Genomic DNA, 27977 nt, shown 5'->3' on the forward strand with positions numbered 1-27977 from the left:
TTACCCTTGTTTATTCCCTCACTCGTAATATTTGGACAGGCTTATTCGCAATAATTGCAAATTAAAGAACCCAGTGTACATACCGAGTCGCAGCGTTGTCTATTTAATTTAATTATCGAATGTGCGGCAGCAATTTCTTTGCACAGCGGGCAGTTAATTTACGCGAGGCGGGACGGAAGACGCAAGCAGCCCGGAGAGGGCCCTAGCCGGACAGGACAGGGGGGAGGGGTGGGGGATGGAAGAGTTTTAATTATCAAGTTTTTATGTGCTGTTTATTTTCTTCCCCGTGGCGCGCCGGCGCTGTTTCCCCCATTGATTAATTGAATGAAACTGGTTTAGGCGCGGAGCGGAGCGGAGCTGGCCACTGTGTCAACACTCGCGCTTGATAGCCGGTTGCCATGGCGACCGCCGCCGACACCGCCCGCCCGCAACCGACGCGCAAAGTGGCCGACGACGGCCGGAGAGAGGGGGGGGGGGGGGGAGCGTTCCTGCTGCCCTTCAGTGAAGACAGAGGGCTCTGTTGTGCCCCGTCCAAAACGATTTTCGTCATTCTCTGTCGAGCGACACGTGGCTAAATTTGTGACTGGATTGAGGATTCCGTGGTAAAGCCGTTCTGGCAGGGGACGTGAAAGTAAACGTGGGGCTGGTCGAGTTTTGTGACGTCACAACGTGACGTGAATGGCAGAATCCTCGTGGGAAGGAACGTGGCCCATGAGTAGCAAGAACGCTTACTATTGTAACAGCACGTGTTACGATCCTACCCAGGACTGTCATGTGCCGATATGTGCGATGTGGTGGCTGCACAAGGCTGTAAACAAAGCCGGCCGTTGTGGCCGAGCGGTTCTAGGGGCTTCAGTCTGGAACCCCGCGACCGCTACGGTCGTAGGTTCGAATCTTGCCTCGGGCATGGATGTGTGTGATGTCCTTAGGTTAGTTAGGTTAAAATAGTTCTGAGTTCTAGGGGAGTGAGGCGTCCCATAGTGCTCAGAGCCATTTGAACCATTTTGAACCGTAAACAAACAAAGAGTCGAACAGGAATTAAGAAGCACTCAGTCATATGACGGGTCCAGGACCGTTTAGTAATGAACACCTCATCGGTGCATCCATATCTTCCCTAGCAATTGAAAGTGTTAGCTGTTTGCTTGGACAGTGATCCTGGATCTGCGTTATGGTATAACGTTGCTATAAAATGTTCTTGCTTATTACGTCTGAATACTGCAGGGACATTAGCGAAATAGTCATGAAACAACACACAGCAAACTTGTAATCCTAGAGGCAATAGACACAGTTCTCCACAGTCAATAAACAGGCTTTTAAGCGACAAGACGAGCGGGTGCAATGCTCATTACCTTAAACAATAATAAGAGAATGTTCGCTGAGCTTGCTTATGGTGCACAACGATAACAGTGTCACTGTGAGAACTACAAGCTTAGGTGTGCAACAGACTACACTTATTATTACTGTGTCGCTTAGGAGAATTTAAAACACTTTGTAATTTAAATCAAATCTGAGCATAATAAATTGTTTATTTGCTCTAATTAGACACAATAAATATGAGGTTATCAAAGAGCATAGTTTTCTGAAAATCTGGACTGAATCATGAATTCACTCAAAATAACGCTGACACTGTGGGGAAGCACCACACTATATGGAGGACTGTATGGAGACAACGTAACCAGTTATTCTTATCTGGGCAGTACGAATTCAGCGTTTATGAGAAATTATCACAAATTATTATCAAATGGGGAACTCAAATTGCGTGCCAGAACAAGTAAATAGTGAGTCGCTCAGAGTATGGTCAACGTTACCGCAAACTGCGAAACTTACTTTTCCCCAACAACAGCTAGCGTGCGCTGTTGTGCTTTGTTATCTATCTTCGATAAACAGAACTTTGTTGTTTCTGTTAAACTTCGATAGGAACTATATGATTTTGTATTAGCATTTTTAATTCATTTCTTCAAGCAAATGTTCCATATACTTTAAATTTACCCCGAATGAAAAAATGATTAGCTGCGCCATCTATTGTTATATTTTGCGGCGAGTATCTCATTGCGGTTTTGGAGAATTCGTATTCTATTGTCTCAGTTCGGTTTTCACTGTTTTATGTAGGTTTGTGAGCGCGACTCAAACTGCTCGACAGTTTACATCCCAATTCGGGATATCTCGGTTTGTGTTCGATCTTTTGATCGGCCCACGATCTAGTGATTATTGTTGGTACTATATCCACGACCTGGCTTAGCGTTTGTACGGCATTGTGGATTTTAATAATAAAAATAACTGTGAAACAGGACTAAAATATCTTCTACGGTATATTTCGTATGTAACAAAGGCAACTAATCAATAAATAAGAGTTCGCAATCATGTTTCTCTCAAATTCTCCAGCTTTCGCTCGGCCCGCGGTCTAGTGAGATCTGATGGTACTATCTCCAAGACGGGTATTGCCACAGTAATTTATTCCCGCGACAGAAATTATAGTCAGGTTACCACGATATATCTGTTAGGCATTTAATTTTTCATTAATTTTCTTTATTGTTTCTTTCAAATGTAGAAATTTGAAGTAAATCGGTCAAGTACTTTTCGAAATTTTTGCTAATAACCTTTCCTCTTTATATATCACATACATAAATTTTTCAAGTCAGATTGCGAAATCTTATGCAGGTAGTGATCTTCCTCTTGCCTTCAAGCTAAAGTGTGCAAAATGTGATCAAGACTGAAAAAAAAACGGTACGTTTGTATAAAATAAACAAGCGGACACTTTTCTTTATATAGTATATAGTGTTACTGTTCCTATCTTCCTATAATAGTTCAAGTCTTTTCGACTGACTGCCAGTGTCTCTTTGTCTCTTTATCTATTGTGCAACTTTCTTGAGCTAGACAAGGAAGGTAGTTGAACAGACTCAACAGCTTCTAAAACCACCCTGACACTATCTTAACCCAATCTGACTGTGTGATGCTATTTGACGCACTTGGTCTGAAAACTACATCATACATTACGAGTCCAACTTCCAGTACCTTCTGGAACTGGATATAATCCAAATTGGTATTAATATGACTGTCTTAATTAAAGTTGTTTTTCAGATTTTATTTATATATTGTTTTCTGAAAATAATTAATTAGATGAAGATTTATAGCCCCAATGGTTAATAACAAAGGTTGCAAATTTTGATCATATTAAAAAAGGAGCCTCTAGTTATTTTATAAAATCCATTTCATTATCGATAGTAAAATTAGAAAAGTTATAAATGAAGACTTGTTTACACGAAAATTGAAGTCTAACAGTATTATATATACTGTAAACAGGCTATTAGAACATTTAAGTCGACAATTGTAATTGTTAGTTTTCATGGTACAAGATCGATACTACGGAATGGATTGATATGAATAATTACAATACGAGGTCTGTTCAAAAAATCACGGAACTTCGTCCACAAACTTTTTCTATGCTTACCTTTTAGTTATTGTGTATCATATCCTTCGAAATGCTCTGCTCCACAATTGATACTGTGCTCCCAACGCCGTTTCCACTTCCGAAAGCAGTCTTGGTGCGCTGGATCGCGCGAATCGCCGTCTGCGATTTCTCTTTTATCTCGTCTATCGTTGCAAATCTTCGTCTTTTCAACGGGGTTTTCAACTTTGGAAATAAAAAACGTCCGTCCACTGGGGCCAGGTCTGGAGTGTACGGAGGATGAGGCAGCAAAGTGATTTCGTTTCTTGTGCAATAGTCGTGCACGACTCATGAGGCGTGGAACGAACTTGGCGGCAACACGATGCATTCCAAGATGCTGTGTCAGGATTTCATGACGTGATCCACCTTAAATGTTACATTCGTCTGCAATCTCTCGGACAGTCAGTCTTCGATTGGCACGCACAATTTCGTTGACGTTCGTGACATGAGCGTCGTCGGTTGACGTCGAAGGGCGTCCTGAACGAAAGTCATCTGTAACATCTGTCTGGTCATTTTTAAACCACGTGAACCATTCGCAACCCCGAGTACGGCTTAATCACTCATCACCGTACGCTTCCTGCATCATTTGGTGTGTCTCTGTAAAGGTTTTCTCGAGCTTCACGCAGAATTTGATGTACACACGTTGCTCCTGTAACACTGCCATCTCGAAATTCGCAAACTGCGCGACACAACGCTCTACTCAATACAGCACTGAAAAATGACTAACAGACATACAACAATGACACTACTGGCATTTACACATTAAAAACTGCCGCGTGCAGGGATGCCAACCACATTTCGCTCCAGCCCACCACTGGCGCGAAATTACGAATGTTCCGGTATTTTTTGAACGGATCTCATACATTATCAGAATAATGGCTTACTGGCAATCAGATATGTTCAGAAATATCTACAGATGAGAAAAAATATAATTTACATAAACAAATTAACCGAAATATTGCTAAAATTTATACGGTATCGGACATTTCGGTTTAACTTGCGGGGATTCCGAAAAGGCAAGGTTCATTACAATGGGTACTTAAATAACTGATTTTCATTTAAAACTACTTGAATGAGAATACAAAAAAAGAATAAAATCGTTACAAATTAAGCTAAAATGAAAAGAAAATCAGTGTGCCAGAAGAAAAAAAATTCCTTTATTCCACCAGAAGAAAAAATATGATTTTAAAGAAGCACGGAAAGACATCCAGTCACATTATGCGAAATTTTGAGGAGGGAAGGCCCTTTACAAAAACCGTCGGTAGAGGATAAGACTTTTAACCTAATGGTTGAAAAGAAAGAAAAGTGGTAAAGTAAGTGCCTGGAAACCAAGAGGTCGCGGGATCGAATCACGTTGGAACACCGGACATTTAAGAGTCCGCCTTTAAACTAGCCTCCACCTCTCAACGATGTGAAGATTCGTCAGCAACGACACGTGATTCGGATTCCATGTTGAACTATAGGTCGTCCTTCCCCTGTAGGACCAAGGTTGTGTCCTATGTAATCGACAGACGCGACCGACAGCGCGCGACAACTTCAAGCGACGAAACACAATCATAAGTATAGTTATGGAAGTGTCCTACGTGAGCGACATCTGTGTCGCTGCCTGTCTCTCGCTGCAACTGGCGACGTTTGGATTCAAACGTGTTTGAACCTTATCGCTGAAGCACGCGCGACACACAGCGACAGCCACGTGTCTTCTCGGCAAAGCAATGGAGCACACGCGACGGCAGCTATGAAATACTTGTCATCCGATTTTAAGAATACTATTCGGTGAAAAAATTTGATTCTTTTAAATCTTATAGCTTGATATCTTTCAACGAGAAAAGTCTGAATATAGTTTTTTATTCGTCATAGTTACTGTGCTGCACGAAATTGGGTACATGGCTGCACGAAATTTTTAAGAATTTGCAGAGGTAAAATCACATTGCGTAGACTTTCCGTATAGTTCATTTAAGGCCATACATCACTGCGTATGAAATGTAACCAATACATCTAAATTGTATTTAAAGTTGAGATCGGAATGATATCTCTCTTCATTCTTGAGATATTGGTTGTTATATCCACGGACGGGTCGCTCGCGGCGCGTCCGAACCTTTCCTGCACTTCGGGAATCAAGTGATCGTAAAAATCGTCGTATCACATAAACGGTTTGAGATATCGAAACGACGATTTTTGGAAATGACAGCACGCAGAAAGGACTATTTTAACACTCGATACGTTTTTGTAAACGCGTGAGCAGAGCGAAAACAAGACTCCCTATAAATTATACCACGAAGTTTTGTACGAATTTTCATAGCCAAACAAAGGGAGAGAAAAAGGTAAACGGGGTATCACAGTGACCAGAATGAGGCCTAGTTTTGCATGAAAATATTTAACAGCTTGAAAGTAATCAGGGTAATTAACGGAAACTTAATTAATGAGTTGGGGAAAAAATGAAATATTTCACGGAAAGCTGCTGCTAAGCTATGTAAATGAAGTCTGTTCAAGGCCTAGCTGTTTTTCACATAAAAAGATACATTGGTGGGGTATTTAAATGTCAAAAAGGCTTCCTTCGAATGAAGTATGTTAGGAAGGCAAACGAGGAGTCAGTAAGATCATGCTTTCTGAATAAAACTTGAAAATGAAAAATGAAAGAAATCGGTCAAATATTTTATGAAATTATTTGTGTAAAAGCAATAAGTATATCAGAGAAACGTTCTACGTGCCTTTGAATGATGCTCGAAATCGCAAACAGAAAATGAGGTGCACCAAACGTTTCCCTAATATTTTTTATTTCATACTTTTAGACAAATCATTACACAAAACGTTCGACTTTCTTTCCAAAAATTTCGTATGCTTTACTTTTACAGACTGTTTAGATTAATTGAAACGCTTGGCCTTAACACTGACTGTTGTTGAATTACGTTCGCAACTTCAAATATCTGCAAAATTTCATACAGTATACATAAAAGTTAGTGTACAGTATTGTAACTGAGTCAGTTAAACTATAGAAGGAACCCAGGACCTTTCTGAAGCACGCAATTACGTACTGTAACGCTACCTCTACACCACAACTACCTATAATTTCGTATTATCAATCTATGTATTTAGGTAGTTAGTCTTGTATTCAGTCAGTCTTCCGCATTTATTGGCTGATAAAAGCTCTTGATCATGTAAAAAAACATTCCTATTTAATTTACTGATAAGATAGTCGAATGATCCTCTGCTGATTCACGTGTATTCGAAGTGTGGTGGTCTTCGTAGTTGACGATATTTATGAAATTCTTGCATTGCGATTCCTCCCTTCATAAATTTCATTCACAGCATTTCTTTTGGCTTTATTTTCTTAAGTAAACATAACTTTCTAGCCTTACTCTCCAGCTACAGTATTCTTCAGTTTTATGGAAACAGCTGGTTGGCTCTAAGCAGCCATGTTATAGCGCGACATGGCCGCTCGCACGCACGAGACACGAGCGTTTCGCCTAAAGCTGCTGCTTGCCGCTGGAGTGTCACGTATCCAGAAGTCGCTCGCTGTCGGTCGCTTCTGTCGCTCACGTAGGACACGGGCCAAGGGGTAGATTGTGGAGGCGCGTGTCGCCGAAGTCGCGTCCAACTGAAAGACTTGTACAAGGCCACTGAACCACACGAAATCATTATTATTAACGATTCACTTCCGAATACTAACACGTTTCAGTAGCTGAGGCAGAACAACATCCGCAGATCAGAACACTGGACTCGAATTCAGGAGGACGATGGTTCAAACTCGCGTCCGGCCATCCTGATTTAGGTTTTCCGTGATTTCCCCAAATCGCTTCAGTCAAATGTCGGGATGGTTCCTTTGTTAGGGCACGGCCAACTTCCTTACCCATCATTTCCTAATCTGATGGGACCGATGACTTCGCTGTTTGGTCCCCTCCCCCAAATCAATCAATGAATCGATTTTAGTAAAAGGTGTACAGCTTTGCTTCCGCCATTTTTCCCAACATTTGAGGCTTTAATGAAACAAATTGGTTACACATGTATCATTCAAAGTATTTTCCATCGCTGGCCACTACTTTCTCCCATCTTTCGGGCAGTGTACGAATCCCGCGTCGATAAAATTGTTCATCTTTTGAAGCGATCCACGAATCGATCCAATTTGTGACTTCTTCATGAGATCAAAATTGATGGTCAGCCAGGCCATGCGGCATTGACCTAAACAGGTAATAGCCAGAGGGAGCAATGTCTGGAGAATACGGCGGGTGGTGTAGGACTACCTATTTTAATGTTTCGAAGCACGTTTTGACCTCTTTTGCAATGTGGGGTCGAGCGTTGTCGTGCTGCAAAATCACTTTATCGTGCCTCTCGCTATATTGCCACCGTTTGTCTTTTAATGCTCTGCTCAAACGCATTAATTACGTTCTATAACCAGTACCTGTGAATGTTTCACTTGGTTTTAATAACTCATAGTACACGACGCCGGGCTCGTCCCAACAAATGCAGAGCTTGATCTTGGAGCCGTGAAAATTCGGTTTGGCCGTCGACGTGTAAGCATGGCTGGGATATCCCCATGATTTTTTGCGTTTAGGGTTATCGTAAGGAACCCATTTTTCGTCCCCGGTCACAATGCGATGCAGAAATCCCTTCCGTTTTTGCCTCTGAAGCAACTGTTCACAAACGTCTCTTCGTTTCAGCTCACACGGGACCCAAGTTCCTTCTTTCTGAATCATGCCCATAACCTTGAGACGTTTTGAAATGGCTTGCTGTGTCACTCGCACTAATCAAGCCAATTCTCCTTGAATCTGACGCGAGTCTTCACTCAGCAATGTCTCAAATGCTGCATCTTCGAAAACATTCTCTCTTCCACCAATTCGCCAGTCTACGACGTTAAAATCACCGTTCTTGAAGCGTTGAAACCACTCGTGACACGTTCTTTCACTAATAGCGCCATTACCATACGTACTTGAGAGCGTTCGATGAGACTCAGCCGCTGTTTTCTTCATACTGAAACAAAACAGTAACACCTCCCACAAATGACGAGAACTGGGCTCGTAATTTTCAGTTAATAACAACTTTATGATGCAGACACAAATCGACTAATGTTTGAATGAGGTTGTGTTGACCGAGGCCGAAGCTAACTGCCTGACGTCTGCGATCTGTTTCTTCTGACCGCTACTTACCGTTGTCGCTACCTATCGGCAAAAGGCGGAAGCAATGTTGTACACCTTTTACAGTTACTCACACCATGCTGAACTATTTAAGTATTATTTACTCCAACACACAAATATCAGCATCTCCATATGAAGTAGTTACAAGTCTAACCAAATGGAAGAAGATAAAAAAAAACTATATTTCACTGTTTTTAAAATCAATCATCCTTACATTGCCACTTCAGACACTCAAATCATTTTGATTCTATTTGTCATACTAAAAGAGTTATTTCCTAAGAAATAACGCTCCCCCTCCTTTCCTCTGTCCTTTTCCCGGGCTCCCTCTCCCCCCTTCCATCCTCCTTCTTCCCCACCTCCCCTCTCTTTGCCCCCTTCTCTCCCCCAAGTCCTTTTACATTTCCCTCCTCTGCCTCCTCTCATTCCGTCTCGCGTCTGCCCTTCTCCCCCTTTATTAGTCCTCTCCCTCCTTGGTTCCCCCCTTTTCGTTTTTTCTTCTCCTCCCTCCTTGTTTTCCCCCTACTCCCGTCCCCCCCCCCCCCATCTGCCTTGGATCGGGAGTGCCATCTTTGTGCCGCCTTTTTCGTGCAGTGTTTTACAGTGTGTTTTTCCAGTGCATGCTCCATGTTGTGTCTTTTGGGACGTGTAGCGAACAGCCATCATACTGTCGCTGGGTGTGCTTCCTCTCTTTTTTTTTTTTTTCACTTGCGAACAGAAACCAGACTGTCGCCATGATTTTTAATTGTGTGTCTACTATGTTACTTGTCTGATTCCTGTGTATTTTATCAACATTGCCAACCCCTTTTGCTTTCTGTTTTAACCTTCCGCATTTTTACGCCATTTTACACTTTAAATCACCATTTTATCGCCTGCTTTTTCTTGTTTCTTTCTTCTTCATTTTTTAAACAGAAGTCTGTAGGCTGTAGAGGAGCATAGTAAGCTGCTGCCAGCCCGCCCCCTTCGGGGGGAATTGAAAATCAATAAAGAAAAAAAAAAGAAATAACTGTTTCTTAGGAAACTATGATGCGTAAAAAAATTACTGTACGTGTGATACCATGGTCCGATGTAAGAGACGGTCTGATGAGCCTCATCAGATCAGGTTAAGTAAACAAATAATTAAAAACAAAACAAAAAGGAGAACTTCGGTTTATTACCTTTTTACTCCCCTTCATATACTGAAGTATAATGAAATAGGAGAAAACAACGAGAAGATTATAATTTATCATCTTTCTACTGCTATGTCACCTTCCAAATCCTTAATCAGAAAGACACAATTAGGAATCGAAAATATTTTTAACTTCAGTGTATAGCGAGGTGACGCAAGTCATGGGAAAGCGATATGCACACATACAGGTGGCAGCAGTACAGCGTAAAAAGGGTATAAAAAGGAAGTGCATTGGAGGAGCTGTCATCTGTACTCAGGTAATTCATGCGGAAGGGTTTCCGACGTGGTTATGGCCGAAAGACGGGAATTAAGAGACTTTGAACGCGGATTGGTAGTTGGAGCCAGTCGCATGGGACATTCAGTTTCGGAAATCGTTAGGGAATTCAATGTTCCGAGATCCACAGTGTCAAGAGCGTGCCGCGAACATCAAATTTCAGGCATTACCTCTCACCACGGACAACGCTGTCACAGTACAAGCGAGCGTAGCGGCGTTTGCATAGAGTTGTCATTATTAACAGACAAGCGACACAGGGTGAAATAACCACAGAAATCAACGTGGGACGTACGACAAATGTAAAGTCGCTGATGCGAACCTTTGCATGGAGTTCGACTCGCAAGTAGTCGGTTCGAAGCCTAATGGTGGATGAAGTTTTTCCCGCCAATATTTGCCTGGCAAGGGGAAGGAGAAGTAGTGGGGGCGTGACGTTCCTGATCTCCATAGCTCACGCCATGTCCCGCATTAAATTTCAGTTCTCTCCCGCAGTGTTTTTTGCCGACTGCAGCCCGTGGTCTATGCGTGTTTCGTTTTTGTTTGTGGTTGCAGCCTAAAATGGTGGCAAAAATCTGTTCTAGTTAACTTTCAGGATGAAAGTGGCGGTGGCATTAGAGATAGTTTTTGTTTGTAGGTTAAGCCGACCGAAGTGGCCGTGCGGTTAAAGGCGCTGCAGTCTGGAACCGCAAGACCGCTACGGTCGCAGGTTCGAATCCTGCCTCGGGCATGGATGTTTGTGATGTCCTTAGGTTCGTTAGGTTTAACTAGTTCTAAGTTCTAGGGGACTAATGACCTCAGCAGTTGAGTCCCATAGTGCTCAGAGCCATTTTTGTTTGTAGGTTAGATATAGTTTGGGAGTAGTGTGGGTGTTAGGAGCCAACGTCTGAAGTGGAATAGGTCTAGAGCGGGTGGGGTGGGAGCGGGGGGGAGGGGGGGGAGGGGGAGAGGGGGCGCCTGTTAGTGTTACTGCTTCTGTATTGTGGGGTACCGGGTTCGATTCCAGGTCGGATCGGAGGTTTTCCTCGCCCAGGGACATAATCATTTCATTTCAACTTCATCGCAAAGACTGTCCGTCCGTAAGGTCACATAAAGCTAGGTTCGCCCTTGGTGCTATTCGAGAAAAGTAGGCTACTTGCCAGCTTTTACCACATCCCTTCTCTTATCATACAACAAAAAGACGGCTCCTCGCTATACAAACACGAAATTGGTGACGACGAGTACGCGTATTCTCCTTGTTAATGAATATGTCTGCACTACACGCTGGATTGTCTGCCTTTCTCCTTCACTGTAGCACTTCGGAGATCTGGTTTCCATTTATACAACGAGTCCTCACGTTTGCCTTGGGCTTTGAATTACTTGGGTGTTTCTTGGAAGATCAAAGCCAGTCGGGTTTACAGGATTACATTAGAATTTCTTGAGATCCGCAGTTACAGTATCTTCCCAGGCTTTCTTCCAGTATAGCACAGTAACAAAGTTGTTACTTTCTAAGCATATAGTTTCCTCAAATGATGGTTTTCTGCAGCGGAGTCGTTTACTACACTCATGCTCACAAATTAAGGATAATTGCAGAATGTGGTGACACACAACGTGGCACTGCACAAAACTGGCGCTAACAGCATAGGCACATAGGGAACACACACGACACAGATCTGTAAGTCCACGGTATTGGTGATAAGTTGAGAAAACCGTCCCGGAACACATGTGCTACAAAACGCCACTGTTTCCTGCGCCTGTACCCCGACATCAATAAGGGATATGATCACCATGCACCCTTACACAGACCGCACAACGGGTTGGCATACTCTGGATCAGGTGGTCGAGCAGCTGCTGGGGTATAGCCTCCCATTCTTGCACCAGTGCCTGCCGGAGCTCCTGAAGTGTCGTAGGGGTTTGAAGACGTGCAGCGATATGTCGACCGAGAGCATCCCAGACGTGCTCGATGGGGTTTAGGTCTGGAGAACAGGCAGGCCACTCCATTCGCCTAATATCTTCTGTTTCAAGGTACTCCTCCACAATGGTAACTCGGTAGGGCCGTGCTTTATCATCCATCAGGAGGAAGGTGGGACCCACTGCATCCCTGAAAAGGAGGACATACTGGTGCAAAATGACGTCCCGATACACCTGACGTGTTACAGGTCCTCTGTCAAAGACATGCAGGTGTGTACGTGCACCAGCCATAATCCCACCCCACACCATCAAACCACGACCTCCATACAGTTCCCTTTCAAGGACATTAAGGGGTTGGTATCTGGTTCCTGGTTCACGCCAGATGAAAACCCGGCGAGAATCACTATTCAGACAATACCTGGACTCGTCCGTGGAAACAGCCTGGGACCACTGTTCCAATGACCATGTAATGTGTTCTTGACACCAGGCTCTCCTGTGACCAGAGGTCAGTGGAATGCACCTTGCAGGTATCCGGGCGACTAAACCACGTCTGTTCAGTCGTCTGTAGACTGTGTGTCTGGAGACAACTGTTCCAGTGGCCTTACTAAGGTCCCGAGCGAGGCTACCTGCAGTACTCCGTAGCCATCTGTGGGCACTGATGGTGAGATATCGGTCTTCTTGTGGTGTTGTACACAGTGGACGTCCAGTACTGTAGCGCCTGGACACGTTTCCTGTCAGCTGGAATCGTTGCCATAATCTTGAGCTCACACTTTGTGGCACGCGGAGGGCCCGTGCTACGACCTGCTGTGTTTGGCCAGCCTCCAGTCGCCCTAGCATTCTACCCCTCATAACGTCATCAGTATGTGTTCTTTGAGCAATTTTCAACACACAGTCGCCATTAGCACGTCTGAAAACGTCTGTACACTTACTCGCTGCACCGTACTCTGACATGCACCAACACACCTCTGCGTATGTGGACTGCTGCCAGCGCCACAGTGCGACGATCGCAGGTCAAATGCACCGCATGGTCGTACCCCGAGGTGGTATAAACCCGCAAACCGCCGACCATAGCGTTGTTTCATAATGTATCAGCATTTTCCATAATTTACGACCATGAGTGTATATTTTGCTGCGTACTCATCCACCGTTTTTTGAATCCACCGTCCAAAAGAGCCTCGAATGAGAGTGTCCGCACGTTCAAACATTGCAACAGTCACAACTGTCTGCAGCCAGCATGCACGCGGGAGATCGGCCAGGCTTGCGCAATCTTGTTTCGATGATGGATAGACGCCTCCCCCAACGACTCTCCGTGCTTTTGTTCACTGCCAGGTTTCCGTAGGCATTCTGCAAGCATCTATGGATATCCGTGGTGCTCCGGTTATCCGCCAAAAGAAACTGAATGATAGCTCTCCTCTCGGAACGTCCATCCGCTACAGACGCCATTTTGCAGACAACGTATAGCGCTTCCACCTGTCGGAACTTCATGAAACTATAAGGGCTCAGTCGGCAATATGTCACGATGCCCCACAATAAATTCCGCATATTTTCAATTGAAATTGATCGAGAAAAAAAAAGGGGTACGTTACTTAATGAACGGCCCTCGTATTTCGACTTATTAGCTCCTTCAATGTGTGCGCTACCTTTCGAATCAACTTCTACACCAGAACGCTGCCAATCGTCCAGTTCCCGGTCTGAACATGTGCCCGGAATCCCTCCGGCCGGGCTGCGGTAAACGCCCTGGTCGGCCGTGGGCGGCAGCGTGTGCGTAATGCGAAGGCCTAATCACGCCGCCATAGCTACCGACGCTTCTGGCGCCCTCATTAAGAAACCGCCACCGCAGCAGCACCGTCGCAGCGCCCCGAACCTTCGTCTCCCCACCCCCTTCCCCCCCACCTTTCTCCCTCCCCTCCCTCCCTCTCGCTCTCTTCCCTTCTGTGTCTTCTCCTCGCTCTGCTTAGTCTTTCAAATTTGCGTTCATTAAGCCCTAATTAGTCCTCTTGAGGTTTTCCGACAAGTAATTAACTGCTACTGCTACTTTTTGTGTGGAATGTGGCGGAGCGGAGGAGACGGCGGATAAGGTTCTAGATTGTTCCCGCTCTCCACTTAAGAACAACAACTTGAAACCAATGTTTCGGCGGAACTCCGCAATTTACATCATCGCCGTCTCCCGCCTATACCTCAGCCCCTGTCTTCCGCCCTACGCCCGCTCCTCAACCCTTTTTGCTCCGCCGTGGCCCGCGGCGCTTCTTGTAAACGCTGAATTTAACTAAACACTTAGTTGGTCTTTAAAACAATCCCTGCCTCCGCCCGCGCCGCCCCAGTCTCGCAACTCTAATTAGCAGCCCAGTTTAATTACTTGAGCTCATTTAGGAAGATTATGAACAAGGAGAGAGTCTTATATGGTTAAATGCAAGGAGGGAGGACGGCGAAAAGACTGCCAGATCATTCGCTTCTTCGAGCGGACGCTTCCGAGGGATGCCGGACTATGAATTCGGCGTTAAGTTTTTTTTCGTGTCCTCCGTTTGACTCAAAAGTCGATGCCTAATTGCTTGACTAATCGGAACGAAAGTCTAGTCAACAGTACCTCAACCAGTGCCTCAGGACACGGGGCTATTATCACAGCTTTGATGGCACTCGACAAACATAAGCACCCAACCGTCAGAGAAAACTTTTGTGGATTTCAGTGAAAAGTTTAGCTTTCTTTAGATGTGCTCTTGCGGAACTTTTTTAATTTCTTGATCGCAATGACTTCATATTTTCTAATATTTAGTATTTAGGATTTTTTCGTAGAAAACACCTGCTGCCCTTTAGCTTGTTTGATGCCCTTCTCGATTTATTTCTGACTTGCGCTTAATCTTTTATCTCTGAATATCTGTTAAGCGCAACAGCCTCCAAAATTTGGTTTATATGTTCTAAATCTTGATCCGGCCTACATTTACTTTCACTCTTCAACTTTTTCCAACGCGATTTTAATCAATATCAGATCAAAAGTATCCGAAGATCTATACTGAAGAGCCAAAGAACCTAGTGCAGCTCCTTAATATTGTGTAGGGCCCCCGCGACCACGCAGAACTGCCGCTACAGGGCGTGGCATGGACTCGACTAATGTCTGAAGCAGAGCAGGAGGGAATTGACACCGTGAATCCTGCTGGGACGTCCAAAATTCATAAGAGTACGAGGGGGCGAGGATCTCTTCTGAACAGCACGTTGAAGGCATCCCAGCTGTGTTCGAATGCTCGAATGTGTGTGAAACCTTACGGGACTTAACTGCTAAGGTCATCAGTCCCTAAGCTTACACACTACTTAACCTAAATTATCCTAAGGACTAACACACACACACCCATGCCCGTGGGAGGACTCGAACCCCCGCCGGGATCAGCAGCGCAGTCCATGACTGCAGCGCCTCAGACCGCTAGGCTAATCCCGCGCGGCCCAGCTGTGTTCAATAATGTTCATGTCTGGGGAGTTTGGTGCAGTGTTTGAACTCAGAAGAGTGTTCCTTGAGTGTTTAAACTCAGAAGACTGTTCCTGGAGCTACTCTATAGCAATTCTGGACGTGTAGGGTGCCGTATTGTCCTGCTGGAATTGCCCAAGTCCGTCGGAATGCACAAAGGACATGAATGGACGCACGTGATCAGACAGAATGCTGGCGCACGTGTCACCTGTCAGAGTCGTATCTAGACGTATCAGGGGTCCAACTGCACACACCCCACACCATTAGAGAGCCTCCACCAGCTTGAACAGTCCCCTGCTGATACGCAGCGTCCATGGATTCATGAGGTTGTCTCCATACCCGTATACGTCCATCCGCTCCATACAATTTGAAACGAGACTCGTCCGACCAGGCAACATGTTTCCAATCATCAACAGTCCAATGTCGGTGTTGACGGGCCCAGGTGAGGCGTAAAGCTTTGTACTGTGGCTCAAAAATGGCTCTGAGCACTATGGGACTTAACAGCTGTGGTCATCAGTCCCCTAGAACTTAGAACTACTTAAACCTGGGACATCACACACATCCATGCCTGAGGCAGGATTCGAACCTGCGACCGTAGCAGCCGCGCGGTTCCGGACTGCGCGCCTAGAACCGGGAGACCACCGCGGCCGGCTTTGTATTGTGTAGTCGTCAACAGTATACGTGTGGGCCTTCGGTTCCGAAAGCCCATATCGATGATGTTTCGATTAATGGTTCGGACACTAACACTTGTTGATGTCCCAGCTTTGAAATCTGCAGCAGTTTGCGGAAGGGCTGCACTTCTGTCACGCTGCACAATTCTCTTCCGTGGTCGTTGGTCCCGTTCTTACACGGTCTCTTTCCGGCTGCAGCGATATCGGAGATTTGATGCTTTGCCGGTTTCCTGATATTCACGATACACACGTGAAATGGTCTTACGGGAAAATCGCACTTCATTGCTGCCTCGAAGATGCTTTGTTCCATCGCTCGTGAGCCGACTATAACACCACGTTCAAACTCACTTAAATCTTCATAAGTTGCCATTGTAGCAGCAGTAACCGATCTAACAACTGCGCCAGACACACTGTGTGTTATACAGGCGTTGTCAACTGCAGCGTCGTATTGGGGTGTCTGTTTACGTATCTCTGTATTTGAATACGCATGCCTATACCAGTTTCTTTTGCGCTTCAGCGTATAATGGTAATCAGATTTATTAGTTATGAACTGTATATTAAAATTGAAGAAATTGAAAAAAGGTAGGAAATGAAAGAGATGGGACCTGGTCAAACTGAAAGAACCAGAGGTTTTTGATAGTGTCAGAGGGAGGATTAAGGAACGATTGACACGAGCAAGGGAGAGGAATGTAGTAGAAGAAGAATGGGTAGCTTTGAGAGATGAAATTGTGAAGGCAGCACAGGATCAAGCAGGTAAAAGGGAGAGGGCTAGTAGAAATCCTTGGGTAAGTTGCTATGGGACCAAACTGCTGAGGCCATGGGTCCCTAGCCTTACACACTACTTAATGTAACTTCAACTTACGCTAAGGACAACACACACATACATGCCCAAGGGAGGACTCGAATATCCGACGGGGGGTGCCGAAAAATGCAGTAAATGAATCAGGTAAAAGACAATACAGACTTGACTTATATAGGCGTTGCCGTCCGCAGCGGCGTATTCTGCCTGTTTACATATCTCTGTATTTGAATACGCATGCTGTAACTGTGGTGTCACCGCCAGACACCACACTTGCTGGGTGGTAGCGTTTAAATCGGCCGCGGTCCGTTAGTATACGTCGGACCCGCGTGTCGCCACTATCAGTGATTGCAGACCGAGCGCCGCCACACGGCAGGTCTAGAGAGACTTCCTAGCACTCGCCCCAGTTGTACAGCTGACTTTGCTAGCGATGGTTCACTGACAAATTACGCTCTCATTTGCCGAGACGATAGTTAGCATAGCCTTCAGCTACGTCATTTGCTACGACCTAGCAAGGCGCTATTACCAGTTACTATTGATACTGTAATAATGTACCGCCAAGACCGACGTTCACCATTAATGGATTAAAGTTAAGTAGTCCACCAGCTACGTTCGTTTTTTCTAAATTCTAATTTCCTTGTCCTGTTCCAGACCTCACGCCAGCCTGCGTGAGCTAAAACGCGTGCCTTTCGGCTTCCTCTTGTATCCCGGTGTTGGCTGTCCTGCCAACCCACAACAGTAACATCATAGATTAAGGGTCGACCTGCGACAGCAATCGCACAACTTACGTACGGGCCGTTAGACGCCGCGCGAGCGCTAAGAGTGCATTGCGGTCGCAGGCGCGCGTGTTGCGTACGGGCCGCGAGGTGCCGCCACGAGCGCAACCGTATATAAGTGCCGACAGAGTTCGGCCGGATCTCGTTTTGTTGGCGTCTCATTTTTGCCTATTCTCTTATTTGCTTGGTTGCCTAGCTCCTATTCGTTTATGGCTCATGTTATTGTGCTCTCTTTCAGCCATTCTGACTGTTTTGATTTACTCCCGATTGAGAAGTGCTCATTTTGGCATTTCACTTTTGCATATTTCTCATTTTGCTAGTAATATGCTCCTTAGCTTTTTACAGTTGAATTGATTGACATAGTCTCATGTACTGTTTGTTCATTTCAGTCTGTTCATATTTTGATATACAAATACAGTAATAATTACCGGAAGCATTTCTTCCCTTAAACTTGTGTAAAGTATTCTCGATGTAGGATTTGTTCTGTGACACAGGTTTAAGGTTTTGAATATAAATTATTTACGAAACTGTGAATTAAAAGAATTAATTTTTTCAGTTTGTACATCAGACGACAATTTTGTGATATGATGGAGAAAATTGAGGGGCGAACCCATGGAAATAGTCTTAAGTGATCCCCTTTAAAAATAAAAAAATTGTGACACTGAAAGACGTGACACTGTAGGCACCGAAAATTTTTATGTATATAAAATTATACGTCACACTGCCTATACTAGTTTCTTTGGCGCTTCAGTGCATTAGTGGATGTTAATATGGGGCGTGTCCACCCTTCACCTTTATGACTGTTTGAAGTCTCATGGGAACACTTTCAGCGAGGTGTGTGAACGTGTGTGTGGGAATGGTAAGCCATTCTTCCTCAAGAGGTGAGAGCAGAGAAGGTAGCAATGTTGGACGCTTGGGTCGGTACCGGATTCTTTACTCTAACTCATCCCGAAGGTTTTACACTAATTTCAGGTCGGGAGTCCCGACTGGGGATTCTGGGTAGCCCAGTTCATTTCAGGAATGTTATTGTGAACAACCTCCTGTTCCTCTTTTGCACATACTATACAGTGCTGAAATATCATGTTTATATCCTTCCGTATTTAGCGTTTTCTTAAGCACAATGAGGAGACCACACCCTAAAGACAACAAACATCGTCATACTGTAACACAATATTCGTACTTCACTGTTGGCAATATACATAAGGCAGGCAATGTTATCCAGGCTTTCGCCAAACCCAAATCCTTCCATCGGATTGACACAGTGTATAGAGGAGTTCATCATTCCAGCTCACTAGTTTCAAATCATCCACTGTCCAGTAGCACCTGCCTTTAGACTACATCAATCATAGGTTAGCACTGAGAACAGAAATATATGGCTAATGAAGAACTGCTCTATCGTTGCACCGCCTTCCTCCTAACTCCCTACGCAACTGTGCCAACTGTACTGCTGGTAGGATTTCGGTACTCGCTACTGACTTCTTCCTATACTTTACGGCAAGCTGAGAAAGAGAGAGAGAGAGAGAGGGGGGGGGGGGAGAAGAGGGTGATATATACGTGCGTGTTATTAACCCCTTCCCCAAAAACATTTATCCTCTTCATACCTCGTCTACATTACCACAGATGACGTGTCACCGGTCTCATTTGTACCAAGACTGCAGTACACGTGAGGCGCCTATTTGCTTCCGCTGCCCTGAGTGGAATGCATAAGTTCTAATAAACGTTCACCAACCTGTAGTCTTCTACAGCTGTTGTCCCCTGCGCAGAAAACAGCACGTAGGTCGTGATTCCGTAATATTGACTCTGTAAGAAACTCTTTGCGAGGAACTGTCATTTTAGAAATGATTTAATTTCGGAGGCAACATGTCTGTCCCCCGACACCGCAGTACCAGCTCTGTTCACAAATTAGACATTGCAAATTAAGTCTTAACTGATACCGCGGCGGACAACATGTCCGTCCTCAGACACTGCCGAACCAGCTCTGATCTTACAGCCGGCCGAAGTGGCCGTGCGGTTAAAGGCGCTGCAGTCTGGAACCGCAAGACCGCTACGGTCGCAGGTTCGAATCCTGCCTCGGGCATGGATGTTTGTGATGTCCTTATGTTAGTTAGGTTTAACTAGTTCTAAGTTCTAGGGGACTAATGACCTCAGCAGTTGAGTCCCATAGTGCTCAGAGCCATTTGAACCATTTTTTTCTGATCTTACAGCCGAACCACTTCGCCCGCCATCCAAGTTAGGCGCCATCCGAGGATCACCGAAGTGCTTCGTCTGCCTTTTAGTTTCGCAGTTGTTCATTATTCTGCTGGTTGTTAATACTTGTGAAATAATGGAATAATAGTACGCTATTGAGAGATGCTTCAAGTATGAAATGTAAGTAAATATGCTGTTTAGTTTGTTTAATATTAATAGCAGAAGAATGTCATTTTGGCGCGCAACTCCCAATCGCGAAGGAGGACCACACTTTAGGCGGTCTTTCCCACGATACCCGTACCCACTAAACCATCTGTCATCGGTACCTCACACCACATTACGTCATCTTGCAACTGCTTTCTTCTCAACTGCTCTAAAAAGAGCTTCTTGTACCTGAATATGATGGCTGCAAAGTCAGAAATATTATAACTTCATGCGATTCTTTACAGCTGTCCACAATTATCGACGGTCCCTGTCCTTCAGCACATGAGGTCGGCCTAATCTTGCTTCAGCTGCGATTCTTCTTTTGCGTTTCCACTTCGTAATCAAATTAACGACAGTCGGCTTAGATTTGTTACTCGGGTGACATCCGGTATTTTTTTTTTTTGTCCCAACGACGATCAAATGTTCAGATGTGTGTGTATTCCTAAGGGACGAAACTGCAGAAGTCATCGGTCCCTAGACTTACACACTACTTAAACTAACTTATGCTAAGAACAACACACACATACATACACACACACACACACACACACACACACACACACACACACACACACACACACACACGCACTAGGGAGGACTCGAACCTCCGGCGGGAGGGGCCGCGCAATCCGTGACATGGCCAACGGCGATCCACATTTTTTGGTGTCAAGTAGGAATATGTGTTCACTTTATTTATTTGGTAGACTTGTGGGGTTAACTTATCAGGGCCTTTGCTTTGGCCAGTAATATACCTCCAGCTAATGTAGTAGTTTATATTTTCATTGTACTAGTGATCGTTGTACTTTACAACGGTGCTATGGGAGTGGCATTGTCCGACCCAATGTTAGTATATGATAACTGAACATCTCAAGTTGTGTACGTTATTACATAATTTCGTCGACCGCTTCCTGGTCACTCCATTTATTGTGTCCGTATGGAGTTCGTTATGTAGATCAACTATTCTGGTATAAAGGCTGACACCAACTATCCATCAAAGTATTATATTTTGCACTACTTAGAGGCGATTTGTGTGTGTTTGGCTAGCCAGACACCAAATAGAACTGCTGTACAGAATTTTAAAAAGGACTGTTGCTTTATACAGCTAACGGCCTTGCCACAGTTGTAACACCGGTTCCCGTCAGGTCACCGAAGTTAAGCGCTGTCGGGATGGGCTGGCACTTGGATGGGTGACCATTTGGTGTGCCGAGTGCTGTTGTCAAGCGAGGTGCACTCAACCATTGTGAGGCAAACTGAGGAGCTACTTGATTGAGAAGTAGCGGCTCCGGTCTCGGAAACTGACATACGGCCGGGAGAGCGATGTGCTGACCACATGCCCCTCCATATCCGTATCCAGTGACGCCTGTGGACTGAGGATGACATGGCGGCCGGTCGGTGCCTTTGGGCCTTCATGGCCTGTTCGTGAGGAGTTTAATTTAGTTTAGTAGCTTTATACAGTCGTAACTTAGCTGTGGTGTTTAGGTACAAACTTTTGAAAAAGGGGAAAGGTTTCTTAGCCATTCCAGTGGCTTTCTTTCTAAGATCCTGTAAATGTCTATAGAGGAATAATTGTTTGTCCAGAGCGATCCTTAAGTATGTCGTATTAGTACTCGATGGAATGTCTTGTCCATTCAGACTCAGTGTAAAAGGCATCTGCGGAGGTTTTTTACTGAATAAATGACAGTCGTCTTAGCCGGGCTTAACTGTATTTCGTTAACCTTGCACCATGCCACTGCAGGTTCGAGTGGTTCTTGGAGTTGTCTGATATTGGCCTGGATGTGTCTTCCGATGATAAAGTAAGCCGTATCATTAGAAAACTTCGCTATTTGCACTCCAACCACTGTTGGCATATCGTTGACATAAATATTTAATGATAGGGGTGAGGAAACCCATCCTTGGGACAACACCGCTCTTGCCCGACAGGCGTCGGATGATTGGCCTTGGAGTGTTACGATCACTTTACTGTCTGTCAGGTAATTAGCAATGAGTTTGACGCAACACTCCCAATCCCCCGTTTTTACTAGCGGGTCCAGCTCTGATGACATCTCGTGGTCAATTCCGCATTACGTATGAGTGCCCGGATACCTTTCGTCACATAGTGTACATGTATCTTCTACCAACTAATCCATCTCGCAATAATTTCCCAGTCACTTCGTTTTTCAATTACTGTTACTATTACGTCTTCATTTCATACTACACCTGTCTATTTATAATTTAACGAGTGGCGGTAGTAGCAAAGTTCCCGTACGTAAGACTGTGTTGCCAGGGACACAGACATTGTACTGACTTTGTGCGTCCGAGCTACATTATGTTGGTTTAGTAATCTTTTACTATTTCCACCAATGTGTAATTGGTTTCATTGTGCTGCTTGTGCTTCAGCAGACAGCAACACCAGGGGAGCGTTCCAGATTGAACTCAAATGGGAATTCCTCTAGGAAAGGCGGCGTTCCTTTCGAGGAACACTATTTAGAAAATTTAGGGAGCCGGCATTTGAAGCTGACTGCCAAACGATTCTACTGCCTCTAACATACATTGCGCCTAAGGACCACGGAGATAGGTTTCGAGAAATTAGAGCTCATATCGAGGCTCTATTTCCGAGTGGAACAAGGAAAGGAAATGACTAGTATTGGTACAGGGTACCCTCCGCCACGCACCGTACGGTCGCTTGCGGAGTATCTATGTAGATCTAGGTAGCACAGAGCGAAGTGTGATGTTGAAATGACTTTACTTGAGGTTTTCACACTGAAGTCGTGCGAAATCAACGATTCTTCTCATGTAGAGCTTACATTACCTAAAGAAGAACACATCAAAAGGGTGGCAATCTTTTATTGTCTCCCGTGTGTTCAAATGGCTCTAAGCACTATGGGGCTTAACATCTGATGTCATCAGTCCCCTAGACTTAGAACTACTTAAACCTAACTAACCTAAGAACATCACACACATCCATGCCCGAGGCAGGATTCGAACCTGCGACCGTAGCAGCCGCGTGGTTCCGGACTGAAGCGCCTAGAACCACTAGGCCACAGCGGCCGACTCCCGTGTGTCTTTGACCTGTTATTTCGATGCTTTGTTTACACGTCACCAAAGTTCCTCTCTTGGACCTTCAATAAGTGATCATTTAAATGTGTCTCGTGAAAAGACTCGCAGTTTTGCGCGCGGATGGTTCATACCAGTGTTTTACTGGTGAGCGATTTATAGTCTGAGCACATCTGCGTGCAGTTCTGACCATTCGAGATTACTCACTTTCTCTGTTAGAGTGAACAGTTAGTACTGTATGACTGAAATTCGTACAGAATAGAGAAGAAAGAGAAAAAACCAAAATCAAAAACGGTACAAATACGAGTGTGGCTCAGTGGTCTCGTGCAAGTCTCTCTATTGCACGCCACTTTGCCGACTTGCCTGTCCCTAACCTACCCCAAGTATCCAGCAGGATAAAGAGGACCTACAGCTTAACGTGGAATGTGAACCACAGGTCGTTTCTGGCGTCTTCTAACATCGTTGAGAAGTGAAGGCTAGCTTGAAACGAAGACTGAAAAACAGTTCATCTAAACGTTTTGATTAATGAGCTTGCGAGTATCAAAATACCTGACACATATGGGCGTATCTTTTGACTACATTGAGTAAAAAAGCACTCCGTCTTCAGGTCACAAGTGGCCAATCGTGACCATCCGACAGCCGTGTCATCCTCAGATAAGTATGCAGATAGGAGGGTCGTGAGGTCACCACACCGTTCTTCAGGTGGTTACGATGGTTTTCTTTGACCGGAGCTGCTACTATTCGGCATCACGAGGCTGAGTGCACCCCGAAAAATGGCAACAGCTTATGGCAACCCGGATGGTCACCCATCCAAGTGCCGGCCACGCCCGACAGCGCTTAACTTCGGCAATCTGACGATAACCGTTGTATCCATTGCGGCAAGGCCGTTGCCTTCATTTAGCCCGCCAAGGGACCGTATCTGACACAAATTTCAACTTAATACTTCTAACAGTTCCACACAAAAAAATTTGTTTACAGACAGACGCTTATATATTTTGATTTCGTGGCCTTAGAAGCTTAAGATTTCTACACTACCAAGGGACCGTAGACCTTAGTATGTGACATAAATTTCAACTTGAGACGCCTATCCGTTCCGGAGGAAAATGGGGTCTTAACACACAGACAGATAGACAAATAGACAACAAAGTGATCCTGTAACGATTTCGTTTTTACCGACAGAGGTACGGAGCCCTAAAATTGTGGACTGCTTCACATATTCTGCAGAGATCAAGCGAGAGCAGCAAAATAGAAAACAGATAAACTCCATGGTAAAGTTGCGATAAGCAAGGTTGGAATTTAATGCCCTACATTCATGTGATACTTAGCTTTTATCGTAATCGTTCATGATGCACCCAAGTACAACTTTCCACGGGACTAGAATGTTCCCGAGATATGGTCTATCACTGAAATAGCATTGCCTTCTCACCCAACCCGTGACTTTTCCTTTCGCGATAGACTCAATACAAAAGGTAAATGTGGTGTCTGTTCTTTCAGACTACCCTCGTATGTTAGATCAAAGCATAAAACTATGTGAGAACTCTTGGAAGGAACTATTGCTTCAAGTTATATTAGTCATAATGAAGTGGTCTGAATTAATACGTATTGAGACACAAAGCAGTTACAGACTTGGGCTGCGATTGGGTCGTCGGATTCAAATTCTCAAATGGCTCTGAGCACTACGGGACTTAAAATCTGAGGTCATCAGTCCGCTAGAACTTAAAACTACTAAAACCTAACTAACCTAAGGACATCACAAACATCCATGCCCGAGGCAGGATTCGAACCTGCGACCGAAGCAGTCGCGCAGTTCCGGACGGTAGCGCCTAGAACCGCTTTGCCACCACGGCCGCCTCATATTCTCAACTTACAAATGTAGTATCCCTTACCCATCATTCTCATTACTCGCGGCATTTCGCTGATTCCTGTAAGAGTTAGAGCCGGGTGGCGTCCGCACTGAAGAGAACATAGATGTCCTCCCCTGAGTTATATATCTGGGGTGTCTGTTCCTTCGGACATGTCCGAGAGAATAGACACCACACACACACACACACACACACACACACACACACATATATATATATATATATATATATATATATATATATATATATATATATATATATATATATATAACTCAGGCACATGTCCGAAGCAGTAGACACCACACATATATAACTCAGGCGAAGACGGCTAATGAACACTTCTTATATGGATACGAATGTAGTGTGTGGACATACAAGGTGAGAATGTGGGTCTCGCGGGAGGCGTGCTCGAGATAGTCCCTGCAGTCGCGCTGCGCTCTGTGGTCTAGGTGGCGCAGATGGATAGAGCTTTTACCATGTAAGCAGAAGATCCCGGGTTCGAGTTCCGGTGGGGGCACACATTTTTGCCTGTCCCTAATGATGTGTATCAATGTCCGCAGCAGGTGAAGGTATTAATATATAATCTTCAGTGGGGATGCACACCAGGTTCGCAACTCTTACGGGAATTGGCGAAATGCCTCGAGTAATGAAAATAATGGCCAAAGGGTACTACATTCGTTGTATGTGAATAAGTCGAGAATTTGGGTCTGATGTGAGGCTTTCTAGGCTGACCACTGCGTCTAGATGGCGCAGTAGTTATCGCATATGCCTTCTAAGCAGGAGACTCGGATTCGAATCCCGCCCCGGCACAAATTTTCAATTTTCCCCATTGATTTAAATCACTACCCACTCGCAGCCCACGTTTGTAATTCCTTTGTGTGTCAATACATATTACTTCGGAGCATCCCATAATAACTAATACAGGGTGTTACAAAACGGTACGAGCAAACTTTGAGGAAACATTCCTCACACACAACGAAAGAAAATATGTTATGTGGACATGTGTCCGAAAACGCTTACTTTCCATGTTAGAGCTCATTTTATTACTTCTCTTCAAATCACATTAATCATGGAATGGAAACACGCAGCAACAGAACGTACCAGCGTGACTTCAAACACTTTGTTACAGGAAATGTTCAAAATGTCCTCCGTTAGCGAGGATACATGCATCCACCCTCCGTCGCATGGAATCCCTGACGCGCTGATGCAGCCCTGGAGAATGGCGTATTGTATCACAGCCGTCCACAATACGAGCACAAAGAGTCCCTACATTTGGTACCGGGGTTGCGTAGACAAGAGCTTTCAAATGCCCCCATAAATGAAAGTCAAGAGGGTTGAGGTCAGGAGAGCGTGGAGGCCATGGAACTGGTCCGCCTCTACCAATCCATCGGGCACCGAATCTGTTGTTGAGAAGCGTGCGAACACTTCGACTGAAATGTGCAGGAGCTCCATCGTGCATGAACCACATGTCGTGTCGTACTTGTAAGGGCACATGTTCTAGCAGCACAGGTAGAGTGCCCCGTATGGAATCATGATAACGTGCTCCATTGAGCGTACATACTGACGAAGCTAAAATGAGCTCTAACATGGAAATTAGACGTTTCCGGACACATGTCCACATCACATCTTTTCTTTATTTGTGTGTGAGGAATGTTTCCTGAAAGTTTGGCCGTACCTTTTTGTAACACCCTGTATAACTTGAAGCAGTAGTTTCTTTCAAGAGTTCCCATATTGTTTTATACTTTGATCTAACATACGAGGGTAGTCTGAAAAGTTTCTGACCTCAGCATGGAGACAGTAGCGCCTGTTAACAAAAATGGGGAATTTGTTTGCGCGTGCCTAGTAAGACACTGTTAAAAAGGGGTAGGACGTGTGACTAGTGGTAGAGAATTTGAGAGTGTAGTAGCGCCAGTGAAAAGTTATTGCGATTTTAAGTTGGGGTTATTCCGCGTGTTCCAGGAAAGGAGCTGACGGGGGACGAGGACGACTCCTGCGGCGTGCGGGAGGACCTCTGCAGCGACGCGTCCGACGACAAGAGCGCCTCTGGCGGCAGCAGCAAGAAGAAGAAGTCGGGCAGCGGCGGCGACGGCAAGGGCGGCGCCGGAGGAGGCGTGGGCGGCGGCGGCGGGGGCGGCGGGGGCGGCGCGGGAGGCGGGGGCGGCAGCGGCAAGCCACGGCGCGCGCGCACCGCCTTCACGTACGAGCAGCTGGTGGCGCTGGAGAACAAGTTCAAGACGACGCGCTACCTGTCGGTGTGCGAGCGCCTCAACCTGGCGCTCAGCCTGTCGCTGACGGAGACGCAGGTGAAGATCTGGTTCCAGAACCGGCGCACCAAGTGGAAGAAGCAGAACCCGGGCATGGACGTGAACTCGCCGACGGTCCCGCCGGCGGGGCCCGCCGTCGCCGGCCCGCCCTTCGGCGGCTCGCCCTACTCGCACCACCAGCACGGCGGCCTGCTGTACGCGCCCTACCCCTACTCCCTGCCGGGCGCCGGCGCCGCCGCAGCCGCCGCCGCCGCCGCCGCGCCGCCGCCGTCCCAGCCGTACGGCCACCCCTACTTCCACTCGCTGGCCGGCCACCACTCCCTGGGGCACTCCTCATGAGGCTCGCCGGCTCACGGCCCGCGCCGCGCCGCATAGCCTCGCGCTCACCCTCCACCGCAAAGCCGATAAGCCCGGTGCCCGCTTCCCGTAGTTACGAGATCCCCGGGACGAGACGCGCGAACGGACACTGTGCTACGTCTCGTCTCTGAACAGTGAAATCGTCGCAGGACCAAAGTAGCTCGACAGGGAAACTCCTCCCATTTGTTTGGACCCAAAATACTCCGACAAATTCCTGTCTTCACCACGAAACCTTAAATGTGATGAGGTTCAGACTGAAATGTAACTTTCTGACACATTATGGAAGCCAGATTATGTATGTTGGCCCTAGGCCATACTACGTTGACCCTAAGCCTTATGGGGCTTTGTCCAGTTTTGTCCAGCTGTCCAATGAGAGCTTCTGTACAGGGACTTGAGGTCCATAAACGCTAATGGACCCTCTGATATAAATATTTGGCTCAGCTTGCAAAAGTGAAATCGCCACTGGACCAATG

General features: G+C 45.6%; 1 protein-coding gene and 1 pseudogene across 1 annotated transcript; both read left to right on the forward strand.

The window, feature by feature from the left end:
• Window positions 1-398: 398 nt before the first annotated feature.
• Window positions 399-27486, forward strand: LOC126474753 (homeobox protein slou-like). Its single transcript, XM_050102230.1, has 3 exons — window positions 399-456; window positions 26843-26922; window positions 27028-27486. The coding sequence occupies exons 1-3, from the start codon at window positions 399-401 to the stop codon at window positions 27484-27486; spliced, it is 597 nt and encodes a 198-aa protein (XP_049958187.1).
• On the forward strand, window positions 21090-21207 carry LOC126476875 (5S ribosomal RNA; annotated as a pseudogene).
• Window positions 27487-27977: the final 491 nt, after the last annotated feature.

Source organism: Schistocerca serialis, chromosome 4, assembly GCF_023864345.2.
Source record: "Schistocerca serialis cubense isolate TAMUIC-IGC-003099 chromosome 4, iqSchSeri2.2, whole genome shotgun sequence".
Taxonomy (NCBI): domain Eukaryota; kingdom Metazoa; phylum Arthropoda; class Insecta; order Orthoptera; family Acrididae; genus Schistocerca; species Schistocerca serialis.

Bases quoted from the DNA above. Each gene is read 5' to 3' on its own strand.
- LOC126474753 (XM_050102230.1), top strand. From the start codon at position 399: ATGGCGACCGCCGCCGACACCGCCCGCCCGCAACCGACGCGCAAAGTG. The intron at 457-26,842 runs GCCGGAGAGAGG...CGCGTGTTCCAG, and splicing joins GCGCAAAGTGGCCGACGACG to GAAAGGAGCTGACGGGGGAC. The intron at 26,923-27,027 runs GCCTCTGGCGGC...GGCGGGGGCGGC, and splicing joins ACGCGTCCGACGACAAGAGC to GCGGGAGGCGGGGGCGGCAG.